Genomic DNA, 21,495 nt, shown 5'->3' with positions numbered 1-21,495 from the left:
TCATGTTGCAGCAGGATAATGCACGGCCCCATGTTGCAAGGATCTGTACACAATTCTTGGAAGCTGAAAATGTCCCAGTTCTTGCATGGCTGGCATACTCACCGGACATGTCACCCATTGAGCATGTTTGGGATGCTCTGGACCGGCGTATACGACAGCGTGTACCAGTTCCTGCCAATATCCAGCAACTTCGCACAGCCATTGAAGAGGAGTGGACCAACATTCCACAGGCCACAATTGACAACCTGATCAACTCTATGCGAAGGAGATGTGTTGCACTGCATGAGGCAAATGGTGGTCACACCAGATACTGACTGGTATCCCCCCCAATAAAACAAAACTGCACCTTTCAGAGTGGCCTTTTATTGTGGACAGTCTAAGGCACACCTGTGCACTAATCATGGTGTCTAATCAGCATCTTGATATGGCACACCTGTGAGGTGGGATGGATTATCTCAGCAAAGGAGAAGTGCTCACTATCACAGATTTAGACTGGTTTGTGAACAATATTTGAGGGAAATGGTGATATTGTGTATGTGGAAAAAGTTTTAGATCTTTGAGTTCATCTCATACAAAATGGGAGCAAAACCAAAAGTGTTGCGTTTATATTTTTGTTGAGTGTATATATACAACCCCTGGCAAAAATTATGGAATCACCGGCCTCGGAGGATGTTCATTCAGTTGTTTAATTTTGTAGAAAAAAAAGCAGATCACAGACATGACACAAAACTAAAGTCATTTCAAATGGCAACTTTCTGGCTTTAAGAAACACTATAAGAAATCAGGAAAAAAAATTGTGGCAGTCAGTAATGGTTACTTTTTAGACCAAGCAGAGGGAAAAAAATATGTACTCACTCAATTCTGAGGAATAAATTATGGAATCATGAAAAACAAAAGAACGCTCCAACACATCACTAGTATTTTGTTGCACCACCTCTGGCTTTTATAACAGCTTGCAGTCTCTGAGGCATGGACTTAATGAGTGACAAACAGTACTCTTCATCAATCTGGCTCCAACTTTCTCTGATTGCTGTTGCCAGATCAGCTTTGCAGGTTGGAGCCTTGTCATGGACCATTTTCTTCAACTTCCACCAAAGATTTTCAACTGGATTAAGATCCGGACTATTTGCAGGCCATGACATTGACCCTATGTGTCTTTTTGCAAGGAATGTTTTCACAGTTTTTGCTCTATGGCAAGATGCATTATCATCTTGAAAAATGATTTCATCATCCCCAAACATCCTTTCAATTGATGGGATAAGAAAAGTGTCCAAAATATCAACGTAAACTTGTGCATTTATTGATGATGTAATGACAGCCATCTCCCCAGTGCCTTTATCTGACATGCAGCCCCATATCATCAATGACTGTGGAAATTTACATGTTCTCTTCAGGCAGTCATCTTTATAAATGTCATTGGAACGGCACCAAACTAAAGTTCCAGCATCATCACCTTGCCCAATGCAGATTCAAGATTCATCACTGAATATAACTTTCATCCAGTCATCCACAGTCCATGATTGCTTTTCCTTAGCCCATTGTGACCTTGTTTTTTTCTGTTTAGGTGTTAATGATGGCTTTTGTTTAGCTTTTCTGTATGTAAATCCCATTTCCTTTAGGCGGTTTCTTACAGTTCGGTCACAGACGTTGACTCCAGTTTCCTCCCATTCGTTCCTCATTTGTTTTGTTGTGCATTTTCAATTTTTGAGACATACTGCTTTAAGTTTTCTGTCTTGACGCTTTGATGTCTTCCTTGGTCTACCAGTATGTTTGCCTTTAACAACCTTCCCATGTTGTTTGTATTTGGTCCAGAGTTTAGACACAGCTGACTGTGAACAACCAACATCTTTTGCAACATTGCGTGATGATTTACTCTCTTTTAAGACTTTGAGAATCCTCTCCTTTGTTTCAATTGACATCTCTCGTGTTGGAGCCATGATTCATGTCAGTCCACTTGGTGCAACAGCTCTCCAAGGTGTGATCACTCCTTTTTAGATGCAGACTAACGAGCAGATCTGATTTGATGCAGGTGTTAGTTTTGGGGATAAAAATTTACAGGGTGATTCCATAATTTATTCCTCAGAATTGAGTGAGTCCATGTTTTTTCCCTCTGCTTGGTCTAAAAAAGTAACCGTTACTGACTGCCACAATTATTTTTCCTGATTTCTTATAGTGTTTCTTAAAGCCAGAAAGTTGCCATTTGAAATGACTTTAGTTTTGTGTCATGTCTGTGATCTGCTTTTTTTCTACAAAATTAATCAACTGAATGAACATCCTCCGAGGCCGGTGATTCCATAATTATTGCCAGGGGTTGTACATACACACACACACACACACACACACACACACACACACACACACACACACACACACACACACACACACACACACACACACACACACACACACACACACACACACACACACACACACACACACACACACACACACACACACACACACACACACACACACACACACACACAGCATCCAGAAAGTATTCACAGCACTTCTCTTTTTCCACATTTTGTTAGGTTACACCCTTATTCCAAAATGGATGAAATTCATTTTTCCCCTCAAAATTCTACACACAATACCCCATATTGACCGTGTGAAACAAGTTCTTTTTTTTTTTTTTTTTTTACAAATTTATAAAAAATAAAATAAAAATGCAAACAAGGAAATCATATGTACATAAGTATTCACACACTTTGGTATGAAATTTAAAATTGAGCTCAGGTGCATCCTGTTTTCACTGATCATCCTTGAGATGTTTCTACAGCTTAATTGGAGTCCACCTGGGGCTAAATTCAGTTGATTGGACATGATTTGGAAAGGCACACACCTGTCTATATATATATATATATATATATATATATATATATATATATATATATATATATATATATACACACACACACACACACAAGGTCCTCCACAGTTGACTGTTACAGTTAGACCAGAAACCAATGTTAGGACCCCAAATGCAGGGAGTCAAATAATTTACTGTATGAACAGAGGAATTGCATATTGCATAAATTGGTGGAAGGACACTAGAGCGGGGAGATGCTGACTTGACCAGAATGATTGAAGAGGTTGAGTTTCAGGAACAGATGGTGGGTGAAACCAGAACCAGGACCAGGCAGTCGTGATGGAACTGACAGGAGGTTAGAAAGCTGAAGTCACAAGAAACACAGCTGTCAAAAACACAGAGACAGACTGGGTCGCAAGGAAAAATGGAGGGTCATTCAGAGAAACAAACTGAGGCCAGTTTTTTTCTGGCAATTGTGGAGAGCCAGGACCAGGGTATATAACAGTTGGTGTTGATTGCAAACAGGTGAGTCAATCAGCTCCATGACGTAGCCGCCTGGAAACACAGAAGGGAGGGGGAGCAGAGTAGACACCAAGGCGGCACAACAGCACTCCCCCCGGCACTGCACGTCCAAAATCCGGCACACAGTCCACGCTGGATTGCCATCTATGAGCTGGGTTGGAGGAGGGAGAATTGGCCGGAGAGAACAGAGCGCTGGTCTGGACAGGCGTCATCCGAGATGCATGGAACACAGGATGGATCTGAAGCGACCGAGGCAGATGGAGTCTGACAATGGTGGGGTTGATGATACAGTTGATCACCAAGGGCCCGAGATACCTTGGCATCACATTCCTAGCTTCTGCCTTGAGCGGAACATCCTTGGCCTAGGGCCACACCTCCTGGCCCACCTGGTAGTCGGTCCTGGTTTGCATTGCGTGTAGTCTGGTCCGTCATCTGGAGCAGAGCAGAATGGGCAGTCCTCCTCACCTGTCGACACTGCCGTAGGTGGGCCTGAACAGATGGCACTGAAAGATATGACTCTTGAGCTTGGAACAGAGAGGTTAATAACCCAATGAACATTCAAAAGGTGAAAGTCCAGTTGCAGAGCTCACCTGTGAATTAAAAGGGTATTCCATCCACGGTAGCTGAATGCTCCAGGATGACAGGTGTGAGGACGTAACACACCTGAGGGTGGACTCCAGTTCTTGATTAGTGCTTTCTGCCTGGCCACTGGTCTGCGGATAACTGAGGCACCGAGCGCTGAGCAGAATTTCCTCCAGACTTGTGATGTAAAGTGGGGTCCTCTGTCCGACACAATGCCCAATGGGATGCCATGCAGCCAAAACACATGTATAGTAGGAGGTTGGTGGTCTCCTGGGCAGATGGCAGCTTGGGCAGGGCCACAAAGTGTGCTGCCTTGGAGAATCAGTCCACTACAGTGAGGATGGTGTTCATGCCCTTGGAGGTGGAGAGTCCAGTGATGTGTGACCCGTGGAAACCATGAGTATGCAGGGGATGGAGAAGCCTGGACGGCAGCTGGCGAGAAGTCTTACCTCTGGCCCAGATGGTGCAAGCCTTGATGTAGTCCTGCACATCTGCCTGGACTGAGGGCCACCAGAATTGTTGTTGGAGCAGATGGATGGTTCTCTGAATAGTAGATGACAGGTGAACTTGGAATTGTGGATGAACTGTCAAACTGAGGGTCCAGCAGCAGGCTGTACAAAGAGCCACCCAGGAGGTCCACCTCCAAGATCAGGGTAGTTTTTCTGGGCCTCCTGGATGACCCTCTCAATGTCCTAGGTGAGAGCCCCAATGACCATCTGGTAGGGAAGAATGCTATCCAGATCTAGTGTATGATTCTGAGGAGCAAACTGACAAGAAAGAGCATCTGGTATGGTGTTTTTTGATATGGGTCTGTAAGTGATTGAAAAAAAAAAAAAAAAAACAACAACAACAACAACCACTTGGCCTGTCTGGAACTGAGACGTTTAGCAGACTGTTTATATACCAAGTTCTTGTGATTAGTCCAAACAATAAAAGGAACAGACCTAGCTTCAAGCCAGTGTCTCCACTCCTCGAATGCCTCCTTCACCACCAGGAGTTCCTGGTTCCCCACATCATAATGCCGCTCAGTGGGAGACAGACGCTGGGAAAAAAGTACAAGGGTGCAAGTACTGATCGCCCTTAACCCGCTGGGAAAGGACAGCCCCGATTTTGATGTTGAAGCCATCGACCTCCATGATGAACTGGTGACCCAGATCAGGCTGTATGAGTATGAGTGCAGTGGTGAACTGGTGTTTGAGTGACTGGAAGGCATGGTCATCTTCAGAGGTCCAGTGAAAAGGTGTTTTGAAGGAGGTTAGTTTATGGACGGGTGCTGCCACCTGACTAATATTTCAGATAAACCGGCGATAGAAATTGGTGGACCCTAAAAACTGCTGAAGTTGTTTGATGTTAGTAGGAGTGGGGCAATTGGACAATGCACTGATCTTAGAGGGGTCAGGTTTTATTTGAATGCATTAAAAGATGTAACTGAGGAACAAAATGGACTTCTGGTGAAAAGCAGATTTTTCTGCTGTCAAGAACAGAGAGTTTGCTAATGAACAATTCAGCACCAAACGGATGTGGCAGATATGTTCCTGGAGATCTATGGAGAATATGAAGATGTCATCTAAATACACGAAAACAAAATGATTGAGAAAGTCATGGAGAACGTCATTAACCAGGGCCTGGAACGTGGCAGGAGCGTTTGTGAGACTGAAGAGCATAACAAGATATTCAAAATGACCTAAAAGGGTGTTGAATGCAATCTTCCACTGATTTCCCTCCTTGACTCTAATACCCCCATCACACATAGCCAGAATTATGCAGAACGGTGTCAGAATGACGAATCGGCGCACATCCGAAACGTGTCGAGCTTCAGTTCCAAAATGTTCTGAGAACCATCTGCGAGATTCCACATAGCTGGTCAAAATTGGCCAGTAGCCCCAAGTGTGACGCACATGTTCAAAACCCTCAGGGCACCGTCGAGATGGGACACCTATCCGACGGCAGTACATGTGCAGTCTGTGGACCATCTGACCGCAATTTACATATTCCAATGGCGGCAGAACGGGATCCGAAATGATTTGAGCGTATACGGGGGAACCTCGAGATGGATCTGGCAAGGCAAAGCCAGCCGGTATGACCTCCATGTGCCACGTATAATAATGTCCACCCCCTGGAGCGCAAAGGGACAGTTGAAAGGTAGGTGGCACGCTTCATCATTATAATAATTATTATGATGCACAGTGAATGTTAACAGCGGCTATCAAACTGAAAGCACAGTGCGCACGCCGCCACAAATCTGTAGAGATTGTTATATCCACAATAGACCTTACAGTACAGATATTTGTCCATTCCTTCCCATAGGCTACATAAATAATGTGAACTATTGTCTCCATCATATCTGTATATAACACAGGCAGCTGCACCTGTCCGTGGTGTGCAGTAGTGCATCAGGCTCGGAGCTGAACAGATCTCACCACTGAAATAAATGATCACCTTCTAACTCTGTAGGAGATATGACATGAAACTGGTGTACCAGGCCGTGACAGCATTAACAAACATGAATCTCACCTCCAACAATGGTCCAGGAGTGTTTCACAGCGCGAACGTGGAGCCGAACCACAGCCTGTGGTTAAAATCCTCTCACCCGGCTGCTGTGTGCTTCAAAAATAAATCCCATGTGATAATCCAACCATCACAGTGTCCAGAGTTGCATTGTGCTGCTGAAGTGAGCCAAAACACAAAAAGAGAAATTAAAGTTCCCTGGAAAGGCTGCATCTGACACATGGGACAGCATGGCTGACTGCCAGCAAACTTTCACGGAACCTGTCCAGTTGCACATGTGCGCCCCGCAGGTACGCTTAGTGGCTCATGCAGTGTTATGCACACACACACACAGCTGAGTGATCATTTCAGTGCCACGCATAGACGCGTGCTGCGCACTCACGTGCACGTGCATGTGAGGAACACAGTGCTCCCTCCCATGATCATTTCAGCGCCACGCAGATGCGTGCTGCGCACTCACGTGCACATGCATGTGAGGAACACAGTGCTCCCTCCCACTCTGGTCTCGTGTTTGCCATCCAGACATTTGGACATCAGGCAGTCTACAGCGCCTTTTATGGCCGTCTGACAGCAGTCTGTGTCATACACCTGTTGCCTACATGCGCTTTGGATGCCATCGAGTAGGTGTGGACGAGGTAATCTGGATGCGTTCTGACACTGCTGACCACGCCTCTTTTCCTCCTGACAGCGTCGGATTGCCATGTCAGGCATGGTTCCTACACATTCTTGTTATGTGTGACGGGGGCTTAACCAAATGATAAGGGTTGCGCAGATCAAGTTTGGTAAAGATGGAGGCCTCATAGAAGGAATGAAATGCGGAATCCTGTAGAAGTACTGGGTACTTATTGCGCATGGTGATCGCATTGAACCCACAAAAATCAATACAGGAGCGTAAGGTCCCGTCCTTCTTCCCAACAAAAAAGAAACCTATTTTTATTTTTAATAAATTTGCAAAAAAAAAAATAAAAAATCCTTTTTCATGTCATTATGGGGTGTTGTGAGCAGAACTCTGAGGGAAAATGAATTTACTCTATTTTGGAAAAAGACTGTAACATAGCAAAATGTGGAAAAAGTGAAGTGCCGTGAATGCTTTCCGGAGGCACTGTATGAAAGCTTTTAAAGACAGTGACAGTAACATTATATGATTTGTTACTGTTTTTTAAATAACATTCTTTGGAACTGAAATGCATATGTAAATCCATGCTTTGGAAAAAAAAGGCTTTAATTTATGTTTTTCAAGTCACTCTGTAATCTCTGGAGATGATGCAAGTGTGATGAAAGTCAATGGAACTAATTTTTGAGAATATGTTTCCAGAAGGAGTCAACACCAATGAATTAATTTCACTGGTATTTAAATAATTTCTTTTGGGATTAATAAAGCTATTTCTTCTTCTTAAGCTTCACAGTTATCCTGCAACAAAGACTTCACTTTATCCATGTTAACAGAATATACCAATGGTGTGTAATCATGTATACTATGACACAGAAGTCCAAATGACTGTTGTGGACAATCAACACAATTTTCTGAATTTTGAAATCAGGACGTCAGTCGGGGGAAAGAAATCAGCAATGTGAGATTTGGCTTTAGAAACAGTTTCTCACCTAAAAGAATTCTTGCATCTGGAACACTGCTGCTTTGTACAAGTCATTTACTACTCTCAGAGCAGCCAAGTTGTTTCTCTTCATGAATTTTCATGTGTGAGTTAAAACTGCTCTTTCGTCGAAATGTTTTGCCACATGTAAAACAGCCAAATGGCTTCTCTCCTGTGTGCATTCTCGTGTGTGTTTTTAGGTAGTCGTTTCTTCCAAATCTTTCACCACATTCAGAACAGCTAAATGGTTTAGCTCCTGTATGAATTCTCATGTGTGCATTTAGATTGTCCTTTCTTCCAAATCTTTCACCACACTCAGAACAGTCAAATGGTTTCTCACCTGTATGAATTCTCATGTGTGTTTTCAGTTGGCTCTTTTGTCTAAATGTCTTGCCACACTCAGAACAACAAAATGGTTTTTCCCCTGTATGCATTCTCATGTGTTCAATAAGATGGTTTTTGCGTCCAAATCTTTCAGCGCATTCAGGACAGGCAAATGATTTCTCTCCGGTATGAATTCTCATGTGTGCGGTTAGATTGTCTCTTCTTCCAAATCTTTTACCACACTCGGAGCACCCAAATGGCTTCTCTCCTGTATGGATTCTCATGTGGTCATTGAGAGTGCTGTTTTGACCAAATTTTTTACCACATTCAGTACAACCAAATGGTTTCTCACCCATATGAATTCTCATGTGTTTGTTAAGATTCTTCTTTAGACCAAATCTTTTTCCACAATCACAGCAACCAAATAGTTTCTCTCCAGTATGAATTCTTGTGTGTGTTTTCAAACTGACCTTTTGCCGCCTCCTTTTACCACGCGTACAGCTGCTAAATGGTTTTTTACTTGCTTGAATCCTTTTGTGTTGCTCTGAATAGTTAATGTGAAAAAATGCTTTTCCAGATTCATCATAATTAAATTGTGTTCCAGCAATGTTACACCCACTATTGCTAGTAGAGCTATCACTATTGTTCAGAGAGTTTAAACCTGAGCAAAGCTCAGGAGTCTGTTTCCATTCGTAACTGTCATCAGTCTCTGTTTCAGAACTGTCTGAACTATTGCCAGCCATATGTTGTTGTAAATTATTACACGGACCTGAGTGGCGGGCTGGTAGTCCTCCATAATCAACTCCATCAGCTTGTGCTGTCAGTGTTCTGTGTGAAGTTGAGGTGCTGGCTGGAAGTTCTGCCGTTGTGCTTTCATCATTCTGGCTTTGATAAACCTGTGACGAGTGTGGTTTTTTTTCATCATTTTCACTTTTCACAGTGGCGGCAGTCAAAAATATATTATTGATATCTGCCTGCTGATGAAGTTGCTGTCCCTCCTGAGGTGTCCAGAGTTTCTCTTGTTCCTTTTTAATGTCCTTCTGGTCAAGACTTAGATACCACTCCTGCTCCTCAGGAAAATTTTCTTCTTTAATCACTGATGGATGCTGCATTTCTGCAAGGAAACAGGGAAATTGGTATTAAAATTAAGAGCAACAGTCATGAAAATAAGGCATAGGAGTTGTGAGCATGAGTCAAATACAAGTTACTGTTTTGATGGAATCGATACAGTGGAAAGATCACAGAATGGCCATCGCCATGTTGGCAGTGTTGACTCTACCAATGTCATGAAGAACCCATAAATGGATGAAGAGGTGGAGCAGCCAAGGTAATAGGCTAACCTCAGTTAGGGTGTTTATTAAATCATATGTTTGGGTACTGGGTGATGGTTCTCACAATGGTTTGCTTTAAGTGCATTAAAAGTAATGTGGCTTTTATTTTCTCTGTAATCGTGTATTAACTGTACCTAATGAATGAAGCTAACAGTTTGTGCATTGTGTTTATTACTGTAGCTCTAGCACAACAACAAAACAGATGCAACATCCTTCTATACACCACAGATATAATAGACATTGCGTCACCATAAGCAATGTGTGTGACTGACCTTCAGGAGCATGTACTACACTTATCCTAATACAAGACTTATTTTTCTTTTTCAAAAACACATCAGGAACAATGAGGGAGTCTTGTGTGACCCAATTTCCATTCCTGGGCAGTCATGCATCATCAGACGCTGACATCGATGACCAACTCAAGTGTGGAGGAACTGCCTTCGGCCAGCTACGCAAACATGATTTCAACAACAGAGACCTTCGGCACAGTACTACAAAATCCTTGTCTACAAAGCTGTCATCATGCCACCCTGTTGTATGAATCTGAAAGCTGGACCACTTACCACCACCATCTAAAGACCCATGAGCAATTCCACCAATGTTGCCTGAGGACTATCCTCCGCATAACGTGGGAAGACTATTGTACCAACATGGACAACCTGACTGAAGCCAAGCTACAGAGTGTCGAGTGTGTTGTCATCAAAAACTAGCTTTGGTTGGTGGGTCATGTTGTTAGGATGGATGGTCATGCCAAATACATTACGCTACCTCCAATCTCGAATGTCGCAATCTTGTGCTTTCTAACTTTTTAAAGGCCCTATGTTTTTGTTTTGCACATGAATCTACACATTTAGGTCACACCTATGATAAACAATGTGACAATATTAAAAGCTGTTGCACATCACTGCACATTTGGCATCAATGTCTGTGACTTCATTAGGTACACCTAATGGGGTCCAACCCGGTACTAGCAAGGCATACCCAATAAAGTGGCTGGTAAATGTATGTTATTTCTGAAGGTGTCGTGGAGACACTGGACAGAGTCCTTGATCACCAGAAGAGTTAGCTGTGCTTAATTGTTCAAAAAATATCTCATAAAAGGTGTCCAGAAATTCCGAAAAAGTTTTTATATGCCAGCAAAAGAAACAAAACTCACAGAGCCATCAAAAAACACTGGAACAGCTTCAATTTACACTGATTTGAAGTCATCTTAAATACTGTGAAAAAGGCAATTTCCCCACCCCAAAGGGTGGTCTTTTCAAAAAATAGCAAATCTTACACCAATAAAAACAGTACACAGAAAGTACCCAGGTTTGGTGAGATCACTTTTCTGGAAAGTAACCAGGTCTTGAGAGTTCAACTTTGGGTCATAGAAAAGCCCAAATTATCAGAATTTTCCACTGGCATGTTTGATTTAATTCAATGTTCCATTTTCACCCTTAATGCCAATTTCCTGCCTCATGGCTTTTTAGAAAAAGCACAACATATATTTCTGCACACAACATTTGAACATGTCAGGTGTGTTTTTCTTAATATTATTTCCTAATCTGTGCCAAAAGAGTTTTTATATATATATATATCCTTGCAAACATCTGATAAATGTTATCAGTAATGCATAACATAATCATCTTCTAGCATTTGCTTATCATCATAATGTCGTTAGCACATCGCTGGTCTTTGGTAAAAAATTACATCACAAAGGGAAGTAACCTCATTATATCACCCCCCCCCCCCAAAAAAAAACAAAGACAGAAAACATGGGCACCAGTAAGTAAGTCCCTTTGGCTTCTCCTTGGTTTGCACTCGGGGTCGCCACAGCAAATCCAAGGTGGATCTGCATGTTGAATTGGCACAGGTTTTATGCCGGATGCCCTACCTGATGCAACTCCATGTTACATGGAGAAATGTGGCAGGGGTGGGATTTGAACCTGGAGCCTTCTGATCTGAAACCAAGCACATTAACCACTTGGCCACGGCACCAGTATATGTCATAAAATACCCAACAAATGTGGAATGAAAATAGATAAACATGGTATGAATTACAAAGACAGCTGTAACACACAGAGGGCTTGATTCATTATGATCCCAGATAAATTACATGGGCAATCCAAGCTTTTGCAATTTGAAGTGGAGAAAGTTTTGTGGTTGATTTAGTAAGAATAAATGTGCAACTGATAGTGGGTGTCAATGTGATGTAGAAAGCAGCATGTAAATGAGAGTACTGTGTGTGTTAATGGCTGTAAGTGCACAATGAATTTAAATCAGTCAGTTTTAGGTTCCTGGATGCAGGTACAAGGCACATCTTTATCCAGATGTAATATACAGGGACACAACTCAGTACGTCAAATCCCAAATTGCATATTCATGAAGGTGAATAGGGTAGCACAGTGAGTTAGTGATTAGCTTCATGGCAACAAGGTCATGGGATTGCATGTTCTCCCCATATTCTCCCTTCCAGGTGCTCCATTCCACAACTTTCCACAACATGAAATATAATGCCTCTTTGATTCACATTCACCTTTCATTCCTCATCAAATCAAGTCAAGTCACATGGCAGCAACCACTAATAAATGTTTAGATACAGTGGGGAAAATAAGTATTTGATCCCCTGTCAGTTTTGCAGGTTTTCCCACCTACAAAGAATGGAGAGGTCTGTAATTTTTATCATAGGTACACTTCAACTGTGAGAGACAGAATCTAAAAAAAAATCCAGTAAACCACATTGTATGATTTTTAAATAATTAATTTGCATTTTATTGCATAAATAAGTATTTGACCCCCTAGAAAAACAGAGCTTAACAACTGGTACAGAAACATTTGTCTGCCATTACAGAGGTCAGGCATTTCCTGTAGTTCTTGACCAAGTTTGCACACACTGCAACAGGGATTTTGGTCCACTCCTCTATACAGATCTTCTCCAAATCTTTCACGTTTGGAGTTTCAGCTCCCTCCAAAGATTTTCTATTGAGTTCAGGTCTGGAGACTGGCCAGGCCACTCCAGGACCTTGAAATGCTTCTTACGGAGCGCCTCCTTAGTTGCCCTGGCTGTGTGATTGGGGTCATTGTCATGCTGGAAGACCCAGCCATGACCCATCTTCAATGCTCTTACTGAGGGAAGGAGGTTGTTTGCCAAAATCTCGCAATACATGACCCCATCCATCTTCCCTTCAATACGGTGCAGTCATCCTGTCCCCTTTGCAGAAGAGCACCCCCAGAGTATGATGTTTCCACCCCCATGCTTCATGGTTGGGATGTTTTCTTTGGGTTGTTCTCATCCTCTAAACATGGTAAGTGGAGTTGATTCCAAAAAGCTCTATTTTGGTCTCATCTGACAACATGACCTTCTCCCATGCCTCCTCTGGATCATCCAGATGGTCACTGGTGAACTTCAAATGGGCCTGGACATGTGCTGGCTTGAGCGGGGGGATCTTGCTGCCCTGCAGGATTTTAAACCATGACAGCATCATGTGTTACTAATGTAATCTTTGTGACTGTGGTCCCAACTCTCTTCAGGTCATTGAACAGGTCCTCCTGTGTAGTTCTGAGCTTTCTCAGAATCATCCTTACCCCACAAAGTGAAATCATGCATGGAATCCCAGACCGAGGGACATTGACAGTCATCTTGTGTTTCTTCCACTTTCTAATAAATAATCATAACAGTTGTCTTATTCCAAACTGCTTGCCTGTTGTCCTGTAGTCCATCCCAGCCTTGTGCAAGTCTACAGTTTTGTCCCTGGTGTCCTCAGACAGCTCTTTGGTCTTGGCTATGGTGGACAGGTTGGAGTGTGATTGATTGAGTGTGTGAACAGGTGTCTTTTATACAGGTAACAAGTTCAGACAGGTGCAATTAATACAGGTAAAGAGTGCAGAATAAGAGGGCTTCTTAAAGAAAAACTAACAGCTCTGTGAGAGCCAGAATTCTTGCTGGTTGGTAGGGGGTCAAATAATTATTTTATGCAATAAAATGCAAATTAATTATTTAAAAATCATACAATGTGATTTTCTGGATTTTTTTAGATTCTGTCTCTCACAGTTGAAGTGTACCTATGATAAAAATTACAGACCTCTCCATTCTTTGTAGGTGGGAAAACCTGCAAAATTGACAGGGGATCAAATACTTATTTTCCCCACTGTAAGTAAATAAAATGTATGTGTATGACTGTGGTAAAACCAGATGGCGTGCACCATCTTTACCTTCTCGGTGATTGATCCTGCTGGATGTTTCCATATATGAGACTGCAAGACAAAGAAAATGAAAGAAAAGCATGCAGAGATCATTTCAATATTTTTACAGAATTCCAACAGGTAAAACATACCTCAAGGTCTCGTTCTGTTGTCTCAGACCAGGATCCCGAGTCAATAAAGGCTGCAATGTGTCTGACAATCCAGAGGAAACACACAAAATAATTATATGTGAAACGGAATGATTAGCTCTGGTTTAGAGTTTGTGCCTATCATGTTAATCCAGATTAGTCTTCATTAGGTTAAAACAATGTAAGAGATACTTTGATTGGACCACCAACTGAAGTAATATATTGTATTTTTTACTTGTATAACTTACAAAAGGGGTAGACATGTTTTGTTTTTAGGGGTGTTTTTTTGTTTGTTTGTTTTTTGCTACATTATGTCACCAATATTCAAGGGAACATTCAGTCACTTTTCACATGCAAGATTTTGGTACACTGATTAATATAGTAATTAAAATTTTAATTAACCATTCACCTCCTCCACATTGGAGGAGGACTATCGGTCAGCCTCGAAGAGATTCTGGCAAACTATCCGGCGCCTCAGGAGGCAGAAGCAGCTCTCCACCGGCACTGTTTACAGTGCGGGTGGGGAGCTGTTGACCCTGACTGGGGATGTTGTCGGGCGGTGGAAGGAATACTTCGAGGATCTCCTCAATCCCATCGTCACGTCTTCCGAAGAGGAAGCAGAGACTGGGGACTCAGAGGGAGACTCATCCATTACCCAGGCCGAAGTCACCGAGGTGGTTAGAAAGCTCCTCGGTGACAAGGCTCCTGGGGTGGATGAAATCCGTCCTGAGTACCTTACGAGGGTAGGCTGAAAAGTTCTAAGGCTGACTATGATGCAGTTGTTGAATTGAACAAATTCAGGGTTATTTTTCTACATAGTCTCCCTGTAACTCCACACACTTCTTCCAGTGGTGCTTGAGTGCTTCGATTCCCTTGGCATAGAAGCTTTCATCTTGAGAGTCAAAATAGTCCTCAACGGCAGCCATCACCTCATCATTGCTCCGATAGTGCTTCCGAGCCAAATTTTTTTTCAGGTTTGGGAACAGATGAAAGTCCGAGGGTGCCAAGTCAGGGGAGTATGGTGGGTGATCTACCAGTTCAAATCCACACTCGTGGATAATGGCCAAGGCCACTGTTGACTTGTGAGCTGGGGCATTGTCTTGATGGAACAGCACCCCTTTCGTCAGCTTTCCTGGTCGCTTCTTTTTGATAGCCTCGCGTAACTGTCTCAGTAGGTTAGAATAGTACTGTCCACTTATGGTTTGTCCCTTTTCAAGATAGTCCACGAACACAATGCCCTTGGCATCCCAGAAAACTGAAACCATTACCTTCCCTGCAGATTAAACAACCTTGGCCTTCTTTGGAGGTGGTGACCTTGGGTGTTTCCACTGCATTGATTGTTTTTTTGTCTCTGGTTCAAAGTGGTGAACCCAACACTCATCCTGGGTAAGAAAACGTTCCATGTAATTGGCTGGATCCTCTTCAAATTGTGCCAAGTTTGCCTTCGATATAGCTTCTTCATGCAGAATGTGTTCAATTCTCTCACGGGATATTCCCACAGCATCTGCTAGCTTATTAATCGTCGATCATCTGTCGTCCATCACCATTTCATGAACAAGGTCAATGTTTTTCTGGGTTGTGGCTGTTGCAGGCCGCCCAGACCTTGGGTCATCTTCAAGGCTCTCTCTGCCCCTCTTAAATTCAGCTGCCCACTTCTGCACTGTAGATATGGAGGGAGCTTCATCCCCTAATGTAGCAACCATATCTGCATGAATGTCCTTGGGCTTTAACCCCTTCTTATGCAGGTACTTAATCACACCGCGATGCCAGATTTTGTTCATTTTTGCCATTTCCCTCTACCACGAACATTCAAACTTGGCTATGAACCACAAACTACCTCACAACCTGGAAGAAAATAACACAGTTACTCATAGGAACAGTTGAACTTAATGCATGACAAGTTTTATTGAAATGGCATTTCTCCTTCTTGGTGAGCCTTAGAACTTTTCAGCCTACCCTCGTAAGTCTCTGGATGTTGTGGGACTGTCTTGGCTGACACGCCTCTGCAGCATCACATGGCGATCAGGGACTGTGCCTCTGGATTGGCAGACCGGGGTGGTGGTCCCTCTGTTTAAGAAGGGGGACCGGAGGGTGTGTTCCAACTATAGGGGGATCACACTCCTCAGCCTCCCTGGTGAGGTCTATTCCAGAGTACTGGAGAGGAGAATTCGACTGATGGTCGAACCTCGGATTCAGGAGGAGCAGTGTGGTTTTCGTCCTGGTCGCGGCACACTGGACCAGCTCTACACGCTCCATCGGGTGCTCGAGGGTTCATGGGAGTTCGCCCAACCAGTCCACATGTGTTTTGTGGATCTGGAGAAGGCGTTCAACCGTGTCCCTCGGGGCACCCTGTGGGGGGTGCTCCGGGAGTACAGGGTCCAGGGTCCTGTGCTAAGGGCTATCCGGTCCCTTTACGACCGCAGCAGGAGCTTGGTTCGCATTTCCAGTAGTAAGTCAAACCTGTTTCCAGTGCACGTTGGCCTCCGCCAGGGCTGCCCTTTGTCACCGGTTCTGTTCATTATTTTTATGGACAGAATTTCTAGGCGCAGCCAGGGTGTAGAGGGGGTCTGGTTTGGGAACCACAGAATCTCGTTTCTGCTGTTTGCGGATGATGTGGTTGTGTTGGCTTCATCAAATCAGGACCTTCAGCGTGCACTACAGCGGTTTGCAGCCGAGTGTGAAGCGTCCGGAATAAAAATCAGCACCTCCAAATCCGGGGCCATGGTTCTCGACCTGAAAAATGTGCTTTGCCCTCTTCAGGTCGGTGGAGTGTCCTTGCCTCAAGTGGAGGAGTATCTCGGGGTCTTGTTCACGAGTGAGGGACGGATGGAGCGTGAGATAGATAGACGGATCGGTGCAATATCTGCAGTGATGCGGTCGCTGTATCGGGCCGTCATGGTGAAGAGAGAGCTGAGTAGGGGGGCAAAGCTCTCGATTTACCGATCGATCTACGTTCCGATCCTCACCTATGGTCATGAGATTTGGCTCATGACCGAAAGAACGAGATCGCGAGTACAAGCAGCCGAGATGAGTTTCCTCCGCAGGGTGGCTGGGCGCTCCCTTAGAGATAGGGTGAGGAGCTCGGAGTCGAGCCGCTGCTCCTCCACATCGAAAGCAGTCAGTTGAGGTGGCTCGGGCATCTTTTCCGGATGCCCCCTGGACACCTCGCTGGAGAGGTGTTCAGGGCACGTCCCATTGGGAGGAGGCCCCGGGGAAGACCCAGGACACGCTGGAGGGACTACATCTCTCGGCTGGCTTGGGAAAGCCTTGGGGTTCCCCCGGAGGAGCTGGGGGAGGTGTGTGTGGATCGCGAGGTCTGGGCGGCTTTGCTTGAGCTGCTGCCCCCGCGACCCGACTCCGGATAAAGCGGAAAAAAATGGATGGATGGATGGAACCATTCACATCAACAGTTTGAGTATGTCTATAAGTGTCAGCCCCGTGACGGACTGCTGTCCTGTCCAGTGTGTACCCCACCTCTTCCCAAATGGCCACTGGGATAGGCTGCAGCACCTCCGCCCCCACCCCAATGGCCTTTAAATACAATAAGCAGATCTGCTCAACAGCAATTGGCTAATGACAAATGCAGGTTTCTGGTACCCAATTGTTTACTTTAGTGGCTTACAATAAATAAACAAACAAATAAATAAAAATAATAAAACAGCCAATCATCCACAGAAGTGAAAAATCAATGTCGTCTGTGTAGATGGGGCGATGTGCATCTTTTACTTTAATTTTACTGGCTGCTTTTCAATTTTATTTCATTAGTACATCTCATAATAAATCGTTTCTGCTTGAATTTGGATTTGGCTGCCCAATCACTTTGATGCTATGTTAAAATGCAGATTATTTTCTGTTTTGGAGCAGAGTGCTTTCAGCAGAGCTCAGCGGAGCAGTGAGTGTGTCTCTGTGTGTGTGTTCAAAGTTCACAGACTAACTGCCCAATCTCCTCTGGAAGTATAATACACATCTACAGTCTCAGAAAAAGCATGCCACATTCTTCAGTTTTCCGATGATAAATACATTTTAGCTTTGTAACCACAGACATTAGCACATAGACTGTACACAGTACCATTGTACGGACATGATGCTGCTTTCACTGTCACTTATAATTTGCAGTAACCTGGTGCATAATCATGTATGACATTGACATACATCAGACCACTCTTGTGGACAGTCTGACCTGATTTCCTTATTTTTAGAATCGGAAAAGCAAAAATCTCCAACGGGAGACCGTCTTAAGACACCTTTTGTTTTAGCAATGTAAAAGCTTATAGGCGCATCTTCTTGTCCAAAAATGCAGCATTTCACAATTTTTAGAAAAGATTTTACCATTTCTGTGCTAAAACTGAAGACTTTGGAAGGTCTGCAGACAACAAACACAGGGCAGATTACACTGCTTTTCTGTAAAACAGATGTTTTACCAAAAAACAACAAACTGAAAGAACAAGTCACATAAAAATATTAAAACAATGCACCAAATTCTGCCGGTAATTACCCTTAAACTTTGAAAATGATCAATCTGGTAATAACATTCATGAATCAAATACAACGGTGACTGCCACATTCAGTAACCTTTTAAGACTATAAATATTATTTAGTGAATGTGTTTATTTTATTATCAAAATTATCGGGTGATGCCCAAAAAATAAAAAAAATCTTCCTCGGCCATCCATCTCATCTGCCATGAGGATCCCTAGAACCGAAGGGCACCGCCAATTTGAATGAGGGTGCTGCCATTTTGAATAGTCACATGTGGCATCCGCCTGATTCGGTCGCAGAAACGTCACTTCCAGCTTGCTTTCGCGCCAGATCAGTATTCACCTCATCCGCCATGAGGACCCCATAGAGTTGGATATAGCAAAGCTAGAGGGCGGAGTCATGTCTAGCTGTGTGTCGTCAAGGAGCATATGCTGCCATTGCCAAAGAGGGCAAAAAGGGATGTTTGAATTGACAATTTACTGCACAGTGGTGTCATGTTTTCAAACATATTTTACTTTTATCTGGATAGATTTTACTTGGATTGGATTTTACTTGAATGCATGTTTGCATTCACTCCCTTTAATCTCACGGTTAACTACAGAGGGTGCTTTGAGCATTATTTTGTGCCAATCTGGAAATTTCATGTCATTAGGATCTTGGGACGACAACATCATAAGAATTTATTTGTGGATTTATTTACATTGCATGATGCACCATGCTTGTTTAACGATGATCAAGTCACAAGTGTGTTTCCGCGTCAGTGTTATGCCCGGGTGTTATGATCCCAAAGGCCCGCTATTTCTGCCAGAAAGGTAAGAAATTGAACTCTTTTGTTCTAACATTATTATTTTAAGTAAAAAGCAAACCAAAAACAGGTAGGTATGGCTTTTATGGTCCATGTAAGCCCATTTTGGGGTTTTTTAATGCATCAAATACAAATAAAATAGGTACTGTACAAAATCTTGAAATAGCTGCAAACATAAAATTAAAAAGTAAAAGAACATAAGGGGCTTACTGTGTTTTATTTACCTATAATAAAAGAAAATAAAAAATAGGGCAACTGAACATTTATAGATCAAATTTGTCTATAAAAGAAACTAATTTTGAAGCATTATTGGAATCAATGAATGATAAAGACATAAAGTTTTAACTCATTTCTCCAATGAGTAAAGGTTGGTTTTGTCTTGGAAAAATGACATTTATGTACGTAGTGGGATAAATCTTGTTCACTCAACACTCATGCTACATTGCACATCCACGGTGGCCGTGCCCCTGTGTAGTCAAGGCAGCGTTACGTTAGCAGTATAGGGAGTGCACACTCTAGCTTCACTATATCCAACCTATGGAGGACCCCAGAACCAAAGGGCGCCACCATTTTGAATGGTCACATGATATGATCTAAAACAGCGTGGGGGAAAAACTGATTCGGTTGTGCCAACGCCACTTCCAGTTTGCTACCATATCAGATCAGTATCCAAGCACAATAGCCACCAGATAGAGAAAAGAACGTTAGAACATCAGATCATGAAACTATTGATCATTCATACGACATCAGTCATTTGGATTAGTGGACCTGTGAGCAGATGCTTGGAAAAAGTTGGGAATATGTTCCTTTCTGGAGCTTCAGGACTTCCTAACAGACTACAGATGTGCACGAGCCTCATGCATACCTCCCAGTTCAGTGCTCCGCACTGAGAGCAGATGACACACTTCACTCCAAACTTTTCATTTTTTTGAGAGTCTGTTGGATTTCAGATGCAGATGTGTGCCGAGTCTGCTCTCTGTACCGAAGGACTACTACGTTCTTTTAACCTGGCTGTGTGTAAGTGTATCTGAAACTCCGCCATGACAGGCTGTTTTTACAGGCTGACTGAAAATTCAGCTGAATTTCTTACATTAGGAAAAAGTCTAGAAGAAGTTATTTTCAGAAGATATGGACTTTGTATCAGCTGGAGGATATGCACGAGCATGGCACACCGCCCGGTTCAGTGATCCGTATGGAGATGACACAATTCATCCCCAACTCTTTATTTTTTAAAAACATAACTGCATTAAAATGAACACAGTTATCACTTTAAAAACAAGTCATCGTGATACAAAGTTACAGTTTTGGAAACTTTTGAAAACTGTTCTTAAGGTTAGCAGCAGTTTGTCTACATTCCATTCAACAGCTGGGACGTTTGCTCAGAGTGACGTAACCACAACAGGAGCGCTTAGCGGTTTATTTTGACTGACATATTCTTACACAATGTACACAGATGAATAAATGTATATCATCACATGACCTCTAGCAGTAAAAACTGAGTTGTTATGGATTCTGTGCACGTGCGTGTCCTTTAAAAGGAGGAACAATTCTCCGTTGAAAGTAAAAGATTAAATTAGTATGAATGTAATTTAAACTAAATGAGTCTATCAAGAGTTAATGCAGCATCCCGTTTCAAACTAAATCACTTTGCATTTGCGCATTAAACACACAACCAAAACTATTAATAACTACAAAAAAAACACATTTCTGTTCAAATCCTTTAGAAATTAAATCCTGTTTCGAGAACTTTATGAACTTATACATAAAATATGTAACTACTGTTTTTCTGTAACTCAGACATTTTTAGCTAACGACCAGTACTTTTTATGTTTCTTTTAAAAATCGATTTCGATCATTACCTTTAAAGATGCCGTTTCGATTTCACTCGATCTATGCGATTAACGTTGGAGATAATTTTAGTTTTTAACGATTAACGCTGTAAATCAGTAGAAAGAATCAAACACTATCGGGAAGTAGCAGCACTTTGAGCACATGCGCATTAAAGCTGCAAAACGCTAGAGAGACCAGACGTCATTCGCAGAATTTTTGTAAAAAAACTTTATTGACAAACACGAAAAAAGAATCATACAAATAAAAAACATTAAACAGGATAACGCATGAAAGCTAAAATAAATAAATAATTAAATAAATAATCCTTATCTCCGATGTGGTCCTTAGTAAAACAAAACAAACAGACAAACAAACAACAAAAAAAACAAAACAATAA

At 42.7% G+C, this 21,495-nt stretch overlaps 1 protein-coding gene across 5 annotated transcripts in view; it reads right to left on the bottom strand.

The window, feature by feature from the left end:
• LOC117502901 (zinc finger protein OZF-like) overlaps window positions 1-21,256 on the bottom strand; it is a 64,489-nt gene extending 43,233 nt beyond the window's left edge. For 2 of the 5 annotated variants that reach the window (XR_004558432.1, XM_034162042.1), the window contains exons 1-4: window positions 21,128-21,248; window positions 13,988-14,048; window positions 13,866-13,907; window positions 9,110-9,454 (exon numbers count right to left, since the gene is read on the bottom strand). Coding sequence is in view for 4 of the 5 variants with exons in the window: in XM_034162042.1 (XP_034017933.1) it covers window positions 9,110-9,454; window positions 13,866-13,899 (379 nt within the window). In the remaining variant the exon portion in view is untranslated. Of the gene's footprint in view, window positions 1-7,845; window positions 9,455-13,865; window positions 13,908-13,987; window positions 14,049-21,127 lie in introns of those variants that run through there. The other 3 variants (XM_034162039.1, XM_034162040.1, XM_034162041.1) reach the window with 3 other exon arrangements.
• Window positions 21,257-21,495: the final 239 nt, after the last annotated feature.

Source organism: Thalassophryne amazonica, chromosome 21, assembly GCF_902500255.1.
Source record: "Thalassophryne amazonica chromosome 21, fThaAma1.1, whole genome shotgun sequence".
NCBI lineage: Eukaryota > Metazoa > Chordata > Actinopteri > Batrachoidiformes > Batrachoididae > Thalassophryne > Thalassophryne amazonica.
The sequence above is the reverse complement of the archived record's forward strand: the minus strand, read 5'-3'. Positions and strand labels throughout refer to the sequence as shown.